Genomic DNA, 15,564 nt, shown 5'->3' with positions numbered 1-15,564 from the left:
GGCTTTAAAACAGGATACAGAGAGTGGGAATAAAGAGTAGCATTGAGAGAAATAAAACGTGTAATAGTGCGCCACAAGGAGCAGTTTGGGACCACAGCTGTTCACAATTTGCAATAAAACTTCTGACCATGGGATCAAAGATACTAAATTAAATGTTGCTAGGAGTTATACTGCAATATATTACTGCAGAACATTCATAAACATCCAGACTGGACATGTGATTGGCAGAGATGTAAAAAGCAGTACAATGTTGTGAGAGACATGAGGTCACATATTACTGGGAAGCTAGCAGTCTGGTAGGTTGAAACGCAAAGGGAATACGGATACATCAATGATTTTTTTTAAAAAAACTGCACTACCATGAAAAACAATAAAGAAAACCAAATACTTCCAGTTGATTTTAGAGGACAGAATCAAAAAGTGGCAAAATTATGTTGTCTTTTGGAACCCTGATTAGATCACATTTGGAGTGCTATGTACAGTTCTGGTCACAGCATTATAAGATAAAGGGTACAGAGAAGATTTACAAGGATAATACCAGAAATGTAAGAGTATATAAAGCAGAAATAGAGCAATAGACCAGATTTATTTTCCATTATGTGAGACATCTTCAATATTGTATGAAATCTTAAAAAATCATGAAGAATTTTTACTTTTAAGCAGCACAACTAGAGGCTATCGACCACCAAAATAATATCCAACAGGGAATTCCAAAAGAAACATACAGTTTATATAAAAAAAAGGTGAGATGAGATTTAATACCACAAGGAGTAGTTAATCAAAGCGTTCTCGATGCTTTGTACAGAAGGCTGTATAAGCATTACAGCAAAATGGGAATGATATATTCACGTGAGGAAAAATCTTAAGTATCAGGATGGATAGATAATATAGCTTTTGCTGTGTTATATATCACATGTAAACATATGAAAGATCAATGTGCTACAATCTTAACACTGCCTGATCTGCTCAGTATTTCCATCAATTTCTAGAAAGTGAAATAATTCGCTCCTCTGAAATGAAAGTGATGCTAAACCTGGACTCCTGATGACATGTTCCAGGATTTTGACATCAGTTGTAGATTAGGAACTTTAACGTCAGTAATGATCCCTTCATGTCATGTCAGGTTCTTTGATCTCCAACTCTAATCATTAATACAAAGGTGAGTAATCCAGATTCCTCACAGCAGGTTTAGGGAAGTAGCATACTCAGTGTGGGGTAGTCTCTACTCTCCATCTCTCCTCAATGGAAAACTGGTTCTGAGCTACCATTAATCAAATTCTGTAAGTTTTCAGTCTGTCCTGTTGGACTGATAGGTTTTAATAATATAAAGGTCCTTCATAAATTGCAAAAAAATACTCGATTGAGGCAATAGTGGCCTTATAATCAAGCTAGGAAATGCAAATCATAATTAATTCATGGATACCTTGTGTTTTGAAATAATTTAATTTCTACATATCATGCTCCAATTGAGAAACATTTGGTTTTAACGTGTGAAAAAATGCACAATATTAATTACATTCTTTAAGAAAAGACAGAGTGATGCTGAACATGTTTTAACTTATCAATTTGTCAATGTTTTCCTAATTCTGATATTTCTGTATTCAGAAAACTGCTTGCATCAAGGACTATAATTTCCACTCTCTCTCTCTCCTTTAGACAGAAGAATTTTGTGACTGGCATCCCGCAGCAACTGCCAGATGGAATGGTTGCCTCAGCTCTGCCCAGTGAGAGCCAATGCCAGGAAGAACTGTCTGAGCCTGTACCAGATCCGGACTACCTCACAGGTCAGGCTGGCCTTGCATATTCCTTTTCATGCTTTGCTGAACATAAACTTGAATGTAATAAGAACCTAAAGTAATTAGTATTTGACTTAGTGAGGTATAATTGATGGTTCACTATTCAATAAACCATCGTTATCGAAATGCAAAAAAAAAACACCTGATGCCAGAAGTTTCAAATATAGATCAGAGAGAGCCATGAATACTCAGCAGATCAGGCAGCATCTGTAGAGAATGAAGCAGAATTAACATTACAGATTAATAGCCTTCCTGTAGTAGTGATGTCCTTTTCAATTACAGACCATAGCCACTGGTTATGCGAAATCATATTTTCCCAGCCAAAATACAACTAGCAATATTGTGATTATTTTAAAAATTATTTCAGACCAATCTACCCAAATTGCATTGTATACACCACAGTGTCAATGCTAAGGCTGTATTAATAAATTATATCATTAATAATGGCGGTTCTAGATACTTCCATATATGAACTGCGTCAATGTACTGCAGCTGTAGAAATGATAATTATTTTCTTTACATAAGAATTAAACCTATTTTACACTATATTGTACAGTACCTGATGTGTTGTTTGTGCTATGGCTTTAAGAGAATAGATTATGGCGATTGGCAAATGTACAACCATATTCTAAGCTACACTAGTGGTCAAAGCAGCAAGAAGCAGTGGAAGACCATATGATGGAATTCTGTGTCAGATAGGCATCCCCACATAAGACCTATTAAATGTTAAATGGGGCACTCTGTCAGAAAGAAACATACTGGAACAGAATTAAACCATTGAACATGCTGAACTTTTTCTTTAAATTATTTATTGACATACCGTGCGGAGTAGGCCATTATGGCTCTCTGAGTTGTGCTGCGCTGCAACCCTCAATTTAACCCTTGCCTAATCATGGGACAATTTACATTGATCAATTATACTGGTTGATTGGTTGTCTTTGCACTGTGGGAAGAAATCGGACCACCCAGAGGAAACCCACAGTCGCAGGGAGAACATAGAAACTCCTTGCAGGCAGCATCAGGAATTGTACCTGGGTTATTGATATTGTAAAATGTTGGCTCTCCAGCTTCATTCAGGCACATTTGATTCATATCTTAATTCCTAGCCTTTTATTTTGTCTTAACTGAGAGAAGTGTAAGAGTTCTGTTCTTGAGATTTTCACTTGATCCAGCTAGAACAATTTATTTTTCTGGAGAAACAAGATCCCTGCTATTGTGTGAAAACTGATTCCCGACAGCTCCTGCTTTAATATTAGAGCAGTGCTTTCTGAATCTGGACACCAATAGCACTTGAAATAATTTCTTTGAATCTGCCCTTTCTTAAACTCTGCTTTAGTCTTTTTTGTCCAAGAAGATGTGCCTGTGTACTTTTACATGACCTCACTTTAGCAGTCCCTTTCAGCCATCTTGGCTGAGATGAGTCATTGCATCTCTCTCTCCCGTAAATTCACACAGTTCTGTTAAGTATAACCATTTGCCGGCAAGCTGATGTCATGTTTCCAGACAGCCTTTTGGTGCCATCTGGAGACATTTTTTGGAAACATGCATTCTGAACTGCTTATGAACTAACTGCAGGCTGAGGGAACAGAATCAGATTTATTATCATCGGCATGTGTCGTGGAATTTGTTAACTTAGCAGCAGCAGTTCAACGCAATACATAATATAAAAGAGAAAACAAAATAACAACAGCTAAATAAGTAGATCAATTACAGTATATGTATATTGAATAGATTAAAAATCGTGCAAAAACCTGAATATATATTAAAAAAGTGAAGTAGTGTCCAAGGGTTCAATGTCCATTTAGGAATCAGATGGCAGAGGGGAAGAAGCTGTTCCTGAATCGCTGAGTGTGTGCCTTCAGGCTTCTGTACCTCCTTCCTAATGCTAACAGTGAGAAAAGGGCATGCCCTGGGTGCTGGTGGTGGCATCCATTAGTCTCGCGAGACCATGGATCTGCGCCTGGAAAGGTTCTCCAGGGCGCAGGCCTAGGCAAGGTTGTATGGAAGACCAGCAGTTTCCCATGCAGCAGGTCTCCCATTTCCACAACACCGACGTTGTCCAAGGGAAGGGCAAGGACCGATACAGCTTGGCACTAGTGTCGTCGTAGGAGTTGCCAGAACGAGGTTGAAGGCAACGTCGGACTGCCTTAGGGACTTCAGCTCTGAATTTGTCCTCAGAGTTTACTCCCGAAGCCTTTCCAATGAGTGGGTATGGCCACAAGACAGCGGCGGTTTGAAATCAGAGTTTTCCCTCTCTTAGGTGGACTGCCTTCCCAGGCTGACGAGCTCCATCTACCCGAAGCACTGGTTTTAAGGTGCCAGAACCCGTCTTTGCCCTTTCTGCTGTCAGTAGAAACAGTTCCGCCGGACTTAGAGGCTAAGCCACACGAGAAGGCCAGGAGTTGGACTTGGTTGTCAGAGACTATTTGAGGCGCATGCCGTGAGGAGCATTTTTAGGAGGTGGGAGCTTGTCCCCACTACCACTCCTCGGCTTGACAACCTTGGAACCTTTAAACTTGGGTGCTGGAGGCCCTTAATAATAGACACCGCTTTTCTGAGACACAGCTCCCCGAAGATGTCCTGGGTACTATGTAGGCTAGTACCCAAGATGGAGCCGACTAAATTTACAACCCTCTGCAGCTTCTTTTGGTCCTCTGTAGTGCCCCCCCCCCCATACCAGAGAGTGATGTAGCCTGTCAGAATGTTCTCCACAGTACAGCTATAGAAGTTTTTGAGTGTATTTGTTGACATACCAAATCTCTTCAGACTCCTAATGAAGTATAGCCGCTGTCTTGCCTTCTTTATAACTGCATTGATATGTTGGGACCAGGTTAGATTCTCAGGGATCTCGACGCCCAGAAGCATGGTTGCTGAAAGTCAGGGAACAGAACATGCCAGTCATTAGACATGGTGAGCACTTGACTCGAATCAATTAGCATCAGCCAGCTGTACCGGTGGTGGTGGTAGGAACTGCAAACTTCCTTCCAATGTGATCCTTGCCACTGGAACATAGAACGTAGAACAGTACAGCACAGAACCAACCCTTCAGCACATGATGTTGTTCTAAGCAGTATAAAGCTACTCTGTGGTCAACCTAACCCTTCCTTCCTACACAGACAATAGCCTCTAGGTTTTTTACATCTATATGCCTAAAAGTTATGTTTTAAAATATTCCGTTTACATCAGACTCTACCACCCCAAGCAGTGCATTCCACACACCCAGATGACCTAATCCCACATCTCCCCTAAACTTTCCTCCACATTTTAAATGGAGGTTCTCTGGTATTGACTACTGCTGTCCGAGGGAAAAGGCACTAGCTGTCCAGTCTGTCTTGTGCCCTTTATAATCTTATACATCTCTGTCAAATTGCCTCTCATACTCCATCATTCCAAAGAGATGAAACCCTGGCTTGCTCAACATTTCTTCATAACACATATTCACTCATCCAGGCAGCATTCTGGTAAACCTACTCTGACCCTTTCTAAAGCTTCTGCATCCTTCCTATAATGAGGCAACTAGAAGAGAATGCAATATTCCAAGCAACACACAAGGGGTCCTGATGGAGAGTCTTGGCCCAAAACGTCCACTGTACTCTTTTCCATAAAATCTCCCTGGCCTGATGAGTTCCTCCAGCATTTTGTGTGTGTGGCTTGGATTTCAAGCATCAGCAGATTTTCTCTTGTTTGTGATTGCAATACTCCAGGTGTGGTTTAACCAGAGCTTTATAGAATTGCTACATAACTTTGCAGTCCCCGAACTCAGTCCCCCAAACTAATGAAAGCTAATACACCATATGCCTTTTTAAGCACCCTATCAACTTGTGTAAATTTGGACTCCAAGCTCCCTCTGTTCCTCCAAATTGCTTAGAATCCTGTCATTAGCCTTGTTGTCTGCCGTCAAGGTCGATCTTACAAAATATATCGTTACACTTTTCTGGATTGAACTCCATTTGCCATTTCTTTGCCCAACTCTGCATCCTGTCAATATCCTGTTGTAACCTATGACAGCCTTCTACACTATCTACAACTCCAATCTTCTGTAATCTGCAAACTTACTAACCTTCCTATCTATGTCCTCATCCAAGATTTCAATTTTCTTTCGGCATTAAAGAAAGAAAAATGGTGTTTATGCAGCACTTTGCTGAGTTTAGGACATCTCGAGACAATGTGCATCCAGTACATTTTGAACAGTTAGTTACTGCTGATTAATTATGAGGAATGATATACCATGACTAAATCTCCTAGGTTTTTCTTTTGTTTTACAAAGGCCCTGGCATTTAAGTTGAAAATGTGGTGAATTATAGGAGCCCTCTTTCTGTGATACGTACAGAGGATCTTTAGGTTTTTTCTCCATCTGGGACATTTTGCTGACCTAATCTCAGCTCTATTAATCTGCTCTGTAATTTATTCAGGCAATAAAAAAAAGCCTAACCTTTCTTTATCAGTCCCCAAGACTCCCAATGGGCATTTCTGCTTCTCTATATCGTGTCCTTTGCAGCTGTTTTATGTTATGTATGAGTATGTGTGACTTGTCTGACTAGAAGAGGCAAGCTATTTAATTCTGAGCACATTCAGGATTAAAGCACTTCATTACCTACTGTTTTCAGTCAAAGATATGTTGTTTTGCTCAGATTCTCTCTCCTGCTGAACTACTTAAATGACCTTTTTGGTGTAAATGTACATAAATGAATGAATAATAAATATCTGCAAACCATGCACTACAAGTTTATGTAATTAGCTTGCAATGAAGGAACACAGGAATGATTTATCTGACCTGAAGAAGATTAGCATCTTGGAGCATATGGAAATTTTCCAGTTGCATGCTCTGAATCTGCTGTCTGGAGATTAATAAGATGCATCCTGCTTTTCAGTTTAGCGTTATTCAGATCTTAATTTCCATACCTCACCGAGGAGAGCATCAGAACACGAGATATGGAAGGAAAGTGGGCCATCGTTTGCCTGTGTCTGCTCCACCATTCAATCAGATCATGTTTTATCTCTGCATACTTCTTTTTCTCCACTAATCCTATATCCCTTGATTCCTTTAATAGCTAAAAGTCTGTCAGGTTGTTTCTGAGATATGTCTGAGCCTCAACTTCTTTGAATGGCTAACCCCTTATTCTGAATTTAGGGATGTCAGCCAAAGTAAACATCATTGTTTCAACTACTCTGTCAAGCCCTGTAAAAAAGCATGTACGTTTCTGAGATCACTTCTCAGCACCTCCTGTCTTTTGGAAAAACCTGTCACCTTAGGGTTCATTCTTTACTGCCAAAGTTCTTCACATAATGGTAGATTAAATTTTGATTTAATTTATCAGGCTAGCAGCTGATGAGATGTAGGTTACAAAGAGGCTACCTGTGTTAATTTTAATAGTTAGTCTGTTTTTACCAAGAAATGGACAGGTTTCCCAGGCCTTTCAGCTGAAAGGGAGAGGGGAGGGTTAAGTTAATAGTAGAAGGATTTGTTAGCAGCTGTTGGACAGGGAGGAGAATGAAGCTTTGAATCAGCCAGTCAGTAGAAATCATTGAACTCCCACCCTCAATCCCCAATCAAAATCCCACCCAGTGGGCCTGGACTTCCTCTTCCCTGATCTCTCTCTGCTCTGATGTCTTCTCAGAGGCTTCAGCTTTGTGAAGTAGATTTCCCATTCATCACTTAAAAGAACCCCTTAGTCAAATTCAGCAGGATGCCTGACTCACCTTGTTTAAGTTGCCTCCAGGCTGAGATCTAGCTGTTTTTTCTCTCTTGCTCAAAATGTTCTTGCCTTATTTTGTGAGCCTAGGTAGTAGTGTGGATCCTGTTAATGCATAGGGAATTTAGTTTCCCACAGAGTGTTATATAAATAAACTAAATTACACCAATTGGAATGAAAATGAACTTCCTCCCAGAGACAGATGAAGATAGCCAACTGTTGTTGAGATGGTGGAAATGTTGTTTTAAGGAAGTGAAGCTCATAAAACAAGTAGCCTTCTTCTTCCATAATCCCAGTAACTCAGAAGATTCCCAGCTTTACCTTTAAGGGGCAGAGACTCTTTACAGAACTTCTCCTCGGGCAGTTAAATGAAAGAATTTATTTTCTGTTTGAGAGAAGAATCAGCCATGTTGTCACCTTTGCATGATGATGTGAGAGTTTTTCATCAGCTAAAAACTGTCTAACCTGTCTGATGCCTAGTATCTGTTAAACTAATGCAAGAGTGAACCGAGATGAGAACCAACAAGTGAAAATTCATAATGGATTAAAATTGACTAACAGCTTCCATAAAACACAAGCTGACAACTCAAAATCAACTGTGATGTGAATTCTCATACATTAACCAGCAATTGACCTAACAAGCCATAGGATTGTGGGCAGATTATTTTTTCCCTACTTCTCAGAGAAACTATTAGTTTGTGTTCTGTATCAGATGTTCAGAATCATTTATTCAGATTTGTTTATCTCTCATGTGTACATTGGAACACATGAAATGTATCATTTGCGCCAATAACCAACACAACCCAAGGGTATACTGGGGCAGCTCAAGTGTTGGCACACATTTGGTGCCAACATAACATGCCAATGTTGTTCAGCAGAACAACACAAGAAACAGCAAACAACAACAGAACATCAGCAAAATAAGTCCATTTTCACCCTCCCACCCACTCACACACACAGACAGGCATCCAACTTTGGGTCAGTCCATTTCTGGGCTTCCAACCTCCTGCCACTAGTCTGGATCCACATCTACCGGGCACCTGACATCCAAACATGACGTCAGAGATTCTTCGACCATCTGGCCTTGTCTTCCAGACTCAGTGACTTCGGTCTTTGACTTTCTGTATTGACCCTAGGACTTGTTAATTGTGGGCTTTGAAATCCCGGCTTCACATTCCTGACTTTCACAGAACTCTAACCCTAGAACTTGCTGACCTGGGGAGTCACTGGTCTCATCCTTCCAGCCCACACAGGCTTCTGATTCTGGGACTCGCTGACCTAAAGGAGACTTACTGAACTGGGCGATGGGTCACCAGCCCTCATCCAGGGTCCACCAACCTCACTGACCACAGGGATCACTGGTCTTCATCTCAGCACCTGCCACCCAACATTCGTCCTCCGGACTGACCGGCCTTCTACTACAGAGTGCTCTGACCTGGACTCCAGCTCCTGCCCCTGACAGTTCATTTACTGTCTCTTACCTCTAACTCCCCCTCATTCCCGAAACACTTCATTCCCTCAAACCCTAACTCCCCTCATTCCCATCAACCCTACACCCTAACTCCTCATTCCCCTCAAACCTTAAACCCCACAATCCCTAAACCTTAAACCCTAACTCCCCTCATATCTGTCCTAAATCCTAACCCTGTGCTGTCCCCAAAACCATCTGTACAAGCCTAACAGTACAACGTAATCTGAGCCACGACCTCGATACACATCTCAGCTCAGTGGCATCTTGACTGGAAGTCTAACTTTCATTTGCTGAATTGCTTTAAAGTGAATCTGTTATGATTATAGCAGGAAAACAGAGACTTCTCAGTTGTTTCTTTCGCATCCCTTCTTATTGGTATGTAGAGTAACTCCTCGAACAAACGAACACCACTGTTTGAGACCAAGCACAAGGAGTTGATCCTATATAGAACATAGAACCCTACAGCACATTACAGGCCATTCAGCCCACTGATCTAATCCAATAATAAGGTTCAAAATCCAAGAAATGTATTTGATCCTTTATTAAAGAACTGGCAAAACAATCTTGAAGCGCTATTAAGCTTAATTAAGCAATTATGAAAATATGTCATACCTGGCGGTCTCTAATTCCAACTGTCTCCAACCCAAAAATCGAAGACAAAATGTGAATACATATAATACAATAACGTGAATACAATAAACTCTTTGCTTTTATCACAGCTCCACCCATGTGACTAACTACACAACACAAAATGCAATGCTGATACATGGCTCCTACAGTATATCTTACTCTTCCATTTTCTGTTGGAGCTTCAAAGAACTGAATGCTGTCATTCACCATATGGATGAATTTTTTTCCATCTCTCGTCATCTACAGCCCAAGGTCACACTGTTAATCTTCTTTTTCACACGCCTGATCCAAATTCAAGCTGTCCGGTCTGTTTCACCCTGGTCCATGCCAGTATTTTTGAACCTTGTCCTTGTGTTGCTCTGCCATCTTCCTGTTGTCTCCAAAAGTTGATGTAACCCCCAAGAGTACCCGGGAAATAGGTAATGAGAATATATGTGCAATAGTCATTAACAATTTTGTAAATTTTTCTTGAGTGCTGTGTAGTTAGATTTGATAAATGTAATGGTTAGCACAACGCTTTATACACTGCCAGCGACACAGGTTCAATTCTGCTTGTAAGGAATTTGTACACTCTCCCCGTGATCACTTTGGTCGCTTTGGGTTCCTTCCACTATCCAAAGATGTACTGGTCGATTGGTTAACTGGCCATTGTAAGTTGCCCTGTGATTATGCTAGGATTAAATTGGAAGATTGCTATGCACACATGCCTTGAAGGGCCTACTCAACACTGAATGAATAAATAAATAATCGTTCAGTGATTTGAAAGAGGATGGAGGGTGAATCCAGATAGCTCTCAAGTCATGAAGTTAACGGAAGACTATCAAAGAGAAAACAGCTGGACAATTGAATGTACTGACCTGATGGATAGATAAACAGCTGTGAATAGTAGATCATGCTGGACTAACTTTTGTGATATGTGATTAACAAGAAGGAAAAGGATGTGGCTCAGCTCATGATCAGTGGATTTCCGGAACTGATAAGGTTCCACACAAGACATTTTGAAAGAAAATGTAAACACATAGGTGGGAAATCATCTGGTCGGAAATATGGATGAGAATTAAGAATATGGGCCCTGGTTGATTGACTGAAACAGTAGCTTCCTCCTGGACAGTTACTGCATCCATCACTTTCCCATTATATCAATACCTTATGTGAATGAATAGAAAACTGCATATTAAAATTTAGGAGGCAGTTTTGGATTAGACTGTATAAATAATTATTTTCTTTGTATTTTAACAATTACCTGCTTGTATTTTATTTAACTACTCAGGCATCATTTATGGAAATGGATAGATAGTTGACCTTTCAGGACCTGTAGAAGGGTCTGAGCCCGAAATGTCGACTGTTTATTCATTTCCATAGATGCTGCATGATTTATTGAGTTCCTCCAGCAGTTTTGTGTGTGTGTTGATTTGGATTTCCAGCATCTTCAGAATCTCTTGTACTATATACATGCAACTGTTTAGCACGTTTCCCAACTTCCAAAGAACCTTGGATGAAAACATCAGAATCTAACAAAGTTGTGCAAGTGACAGGAGGAGAAAGGGCTGAAGACTGATTAACTGAACAGAAATCATGGAGGAGAAAGGCGTTCAACATAGAAAAGTTATTCTTGGATGCAAAGGGGGGAAAATGCATTATTTATGGCAAAAAATTAGAAACTGAAGACCACCAAAAGTCTTTGATCATTTGTTAATCAAAGGCAGTAGGCCGTAACAAAAGATAATGGAAAAAAAGAGGTTACTAGAATTTTGGCCTGCATCTTGAGATAACTCAGAAAAATTGCTTCTATTCTAGTCAAACCCTCATCTAGAGAATATCTTCAATTCTGGACGTCAGAGCTCAAAAAGTAAAATGCTGGACTTGGAAAACGTTTAGCACCAGAATGTCAATAAAACTTGAGGGTTAATCAGATTTCATTGACTTATCGTTGTTTGTTAGGATGTGGAACGTTAATGTGAGATTTAATTGAGTTGTTTCAAATGGGCAAGGATATGATTGAATAGAAGCAGGAAATCAATGCTTGAGTGGTTGAGTTAAGAGTGAGAGAACACAACCTTAAATTAAAAGTATGCCATTTAATTGTTAATGCAGGAAGTATTCAAATGTTCAAGGAGCTGTGGAAATCTCTTAGGATGTTGTGTGCATTCAGGTAATGAATATTTTCAAGACTGAAATTGTTACTTAATAAAAATATGTATCAAAAATGGCTAACCAAAGCTGAAGGAACTAGCTGGATTCCAGTGCAGTGTTGATATATACACCAAGGACCAATGGTTTATTCCTGTTCCTGAAATTCTCTTCCCACCTCTTATGAGATGGAATTTTATCTTTAGAATGACATAGGGTCAGACAACATTGAATCTTTGTGGATCAAGTTAAGAAACTGCAAGGGTAAACAAATCATTATGGGAATCATATATGGGCCTCCAAATAGTAGCCAAGGTATGGGGTTAAAATTCCAAAGGGAGCTGGAAAAGGCATGTATTAAGGGTAATAACACAATTGTAATGGGGAACTTCAATATGAAGGGGATTGGGAAAATCAACTTGGTGTCGGATTGCAAGATGGTGTTTGTTGAATGCCTGTAAGATAGCTTTTTAGAGCAGCTTGTGCTTGAGCCTACTCAGGGAAAGGCCATCTTAGATTGGGTGTTGGGTAATAACCCAGATCTTATTAGGGAGCTTAATGTAAAGGAACCCTTAGGAGGCAGTGATTGTAATATTATTGAATTCATAGTGCAACTTGAGAGGGAGAAGTATAAGTCACGTGTATCAGTATCACAATAGAATAAAGGGAACTACAAAGACATGAGAGAGGAGCTTGCCCTGGTAGATTGCGGAGGATGCTGGTGGGGATGATGGCAGAGCAGAGATGGCTGAAGTTTCTGGGTATGGATCACATTGCGCAGGATAGACATGTCCCACAGAAGAAGGCCTCAAACGTCAGGGGTAGGCAACCATGGCTGACAAGGGAAGTTAAAGACTGCATAAAAGCCAAGAAAAGGGCATACAAGGTAGCAAAAGTGAGTGGGAAGTTGGATGATTGGGAAGCTTTTAATATCCAACAAAAGGCAACTAAAAAAGCTATAAGAAGGGAAAAGATTAAATTTGAGGGCAAACTAGTTAATAATATAAATTAGGATAATAAAAGGTTTTTTTCAGTTATATAAAAAGTGAAAAGAAGGTGAGAGTTGATATTGGACCACTGGAAAATTTTACTGGTGAGGTAGTAATGGGCAAAACAAAGAAATGTTAGATGAACTTAGTAAGTGCTTTGTATCAGTCTTCACTGTGGAAGACTCTAGCAGTACACCAGAGGTCCGTGTATCAGAGAGCGGGAGTGAGTGCCATTGCTATTACAAAGGATAAAGTGCTAGGCAGACTCAAAGATCTAAAGGTGGATGAGTCACCTGGACCAGATGAACTACATCCCAGAGGCCTAAGAGAAGTTGCTGAAAAGATAACTGAGATAGTTGTCATGATCCTTCAAGAGTCACTTGATTCTAGTTTTGTAGCCTGGGGAAAAATACACACACAGAACAACAAATACTTTACCGGATCTTTAACAGAGATTAACACATTCACATTACTGTGCTGCAACAGGAAGACCACCAACGTCTGACCCTGTATCAGCTGTCTCAGGTGCTATAGTCTCAGTTCCAGAAGCTTTGTAGTCAAGGCTAGGGTCGAGATTATGTACACTCTGTTTTGACACATCTTCTCCCAATATCCTCAGAATCTGATTCACGTCCCAGGGAAGGACTATCCGGAATTATGCAGTTTGCAGTCTCCTTTGAGGAACTCGGGTAGGAATGTTCTCACAGGGCCTGAGGTCTATCCTGTTCACCCTCTTGATAGGCCCTCCCTCCAAAGGTTCCACAGTGTATGTGTTGTCTACCTCCTCTACCATCCTGCAGACTGCTGATTTCCAAGCATCTTGGAGCTTATTAAGACCCACTGGCCTGTTCCAGTGCATTTATGTCAATAAAAGCGCAGCAGTGCCTTTATTTCCTGTGGAGCATCAAGAAAGCTCACCTCTGTCCTAGGATGCTGATGGACTTTTACCGCTGTAACATTGAGAGCACACTCACCAACTGCATCTCAGTGTGGTATGGCATTTGTCCAGTATCAGACCACAAAGCACTCCAGTGTGTCGTGAAAACTGCCCAGCAGATTATCGGCACCCAATTGCCCACCATTGAGAACATCTACCATAAACACTGCCTGGGCAGGGTGAAAAGCATTACCAAGGATGCATCTCACCCTAACCATGGACTTTTTACTCTCCTCCCATCTGGTAGGCGCTACAGGAGCCTCCACTCCCGCACCAGCAGGCACAGGAAGAGCTTCTTCCCTGAGGCTGTGACCCTGCTGAACCTCACATCACAGCTCTAAGCAGTATTGCACCCATATTGTACTGTCTCAGTACTTTTATATTTGTGTGCTGTAGCACTTACTTTTTATTCGCAGTTATTTTGTAAATAACACTATTCTTTGCATTTCTGGTCAGATGCTAACTGCATTTCATTGGCTTTGTATCTGTACTCGGCACAATGACAATAAAGTTGAATCTAATCTAATCTAATTGTAGGAGAATAAATTTTATCCTCCTGTAAGGCAATATGCTCTGCAGCCTCCTGTTCAGAGTATTCTTTTGCTCTGGCATGAGCAAAGCAGTCGGTTCTGGTGTATGGCTAACCAGTCATATTTCCTGTCAACAGACTGTTCTTCCTCCATCAGTGCATCTCACTGGCAAGTAGGATGATGGGGTGTAGTACAGATTATCTTTACCCTGTAGTTTGCAATGCTCCACTATGACCTCACTTTTGAAATTACAGACCTGGTCAGAATGCAACCTTTCAGAAACACTGTACTTCATAAACCATTCCCACAAAAGCACCTTCGCTGTGTTACCTGCGTTTCAATCACGAGTTGGGAATGCTTGGGTGAATTTTGTAAAAACATCTGTGACTACTCGGACATTCTCACACTCATCAGCTGCCGGCTCAAGCACAGTGAAATCTACAGCAACAACTTCCAGCAGCCTAGAGGCAAGAAATGATTTCATGGGGGAATTGATCTTAGGCTGTGGTATTTTAGTTAACACACAGCGTGGACAATTTTTGATCCACTGTGCCACATCCTTGTACATGCCCACCCAAAAACATCTGCTTCTCAACAAATGCAAAGTACACTCTATGCCTTGATAGCCTATAGGTCATGTATATACCCTAACACTTTACCCATCACGCTGGTAAGTAGCAGAAGCTGATAACACTCCCTGGGCTTCTCATCCTCAGCTACATGATACAGTAACCCCTTACACTCCCTGATCCTGTCCCAGTGCTTCACCAGAGACAAAACCAGTTTAGGCAGAGCTCTCCATTCCTTGCCATTCAATTTTCTTTTTCTGTCCCATAAATTTCTGAAGACACTTAACACAGGGTCTTGCTGCTGAAAAGAATAAGCTAGGAAGGTTGGGGTGGTTCTTTGCATCAGATCACTTACATCACTATTACCAGCTTCCAGAGCTCAGATTAGCTTAACCCTACAGCTTTTAAGACCAGCTGTAACCAGTGCCACCATTGATCAGACTACAAATTGCCACAGACCCGTCAAACTCAGTATCCTCTGAGATAGGCTCAGGCTCCCCTGCAAATGGCTGCCCAGAGGGAGCATGGATGATACTGAGCATCAAAGTCAAACACTGAGAGCTGTGAGATCCGTCTCTGCTCAATTGCTCCCAACTTGGCAGTTTTCAAGTGGGATAACTGATTATTGTCAGTAATTATAGTGAATTTGGAACCCAGTGAGTAACCACAAAACTCCTCTCCTTTCGCCCACTTAAGTGCAAGCAGCTCTAATTTCATACTGCTGCAATACCTATCATTCTTTTCAGCATTTCTCGATCGTCGGATTGCACAAGCAATAACCCTCTTTGCCTCTCCCTGTTGCTGGTATAAAACAGCTTC

At 40.9% G+C, this 15,564-nt stretch overlaps 1 protein-coding gene across 1 annotated transcript in view; it reads left to right on the top strand.

Moving 5' to 3' along the window:
* astn1 (astrotactin 1) overlaps positions 1–15,564 on the top strand; it is a 2,838,691-nt gene that overhangs the window by 2,261,292 nt on the left and 561,835 nt on the right. Inside the window, exon 14 of the mRNA XM_063063753.1 lies at positions 1,657–1,784. Within this exon, the coding sequence (XP_062919823.1) occupies positions 1,657–1,784 (128 nt within the window). The remainder of the gene's footprint in view (positions 1–1,656; positions 1,785–15,564) is intronic.

This window comes from Mobula hypostoma, chromosome 12, assembly GCF_963921235.1.
Source record: "Mobula hypostoma chromosome 12, sMobHyp1.1, whole genome shotgun sequence".
In the NCBI taxonomy this organism is placed as follows: Eukaryota; Metazoa; Chordata; class Chondrichthyes; order Myliobatiformes; family Myliobatidae; genus Mobula; species Mobula hypostoma.
The sequence above is the reverse complement of the archived record's forward strand: the minus strand, read 5'-3'. Positions and strand labels throughout refer to the sequence as shown.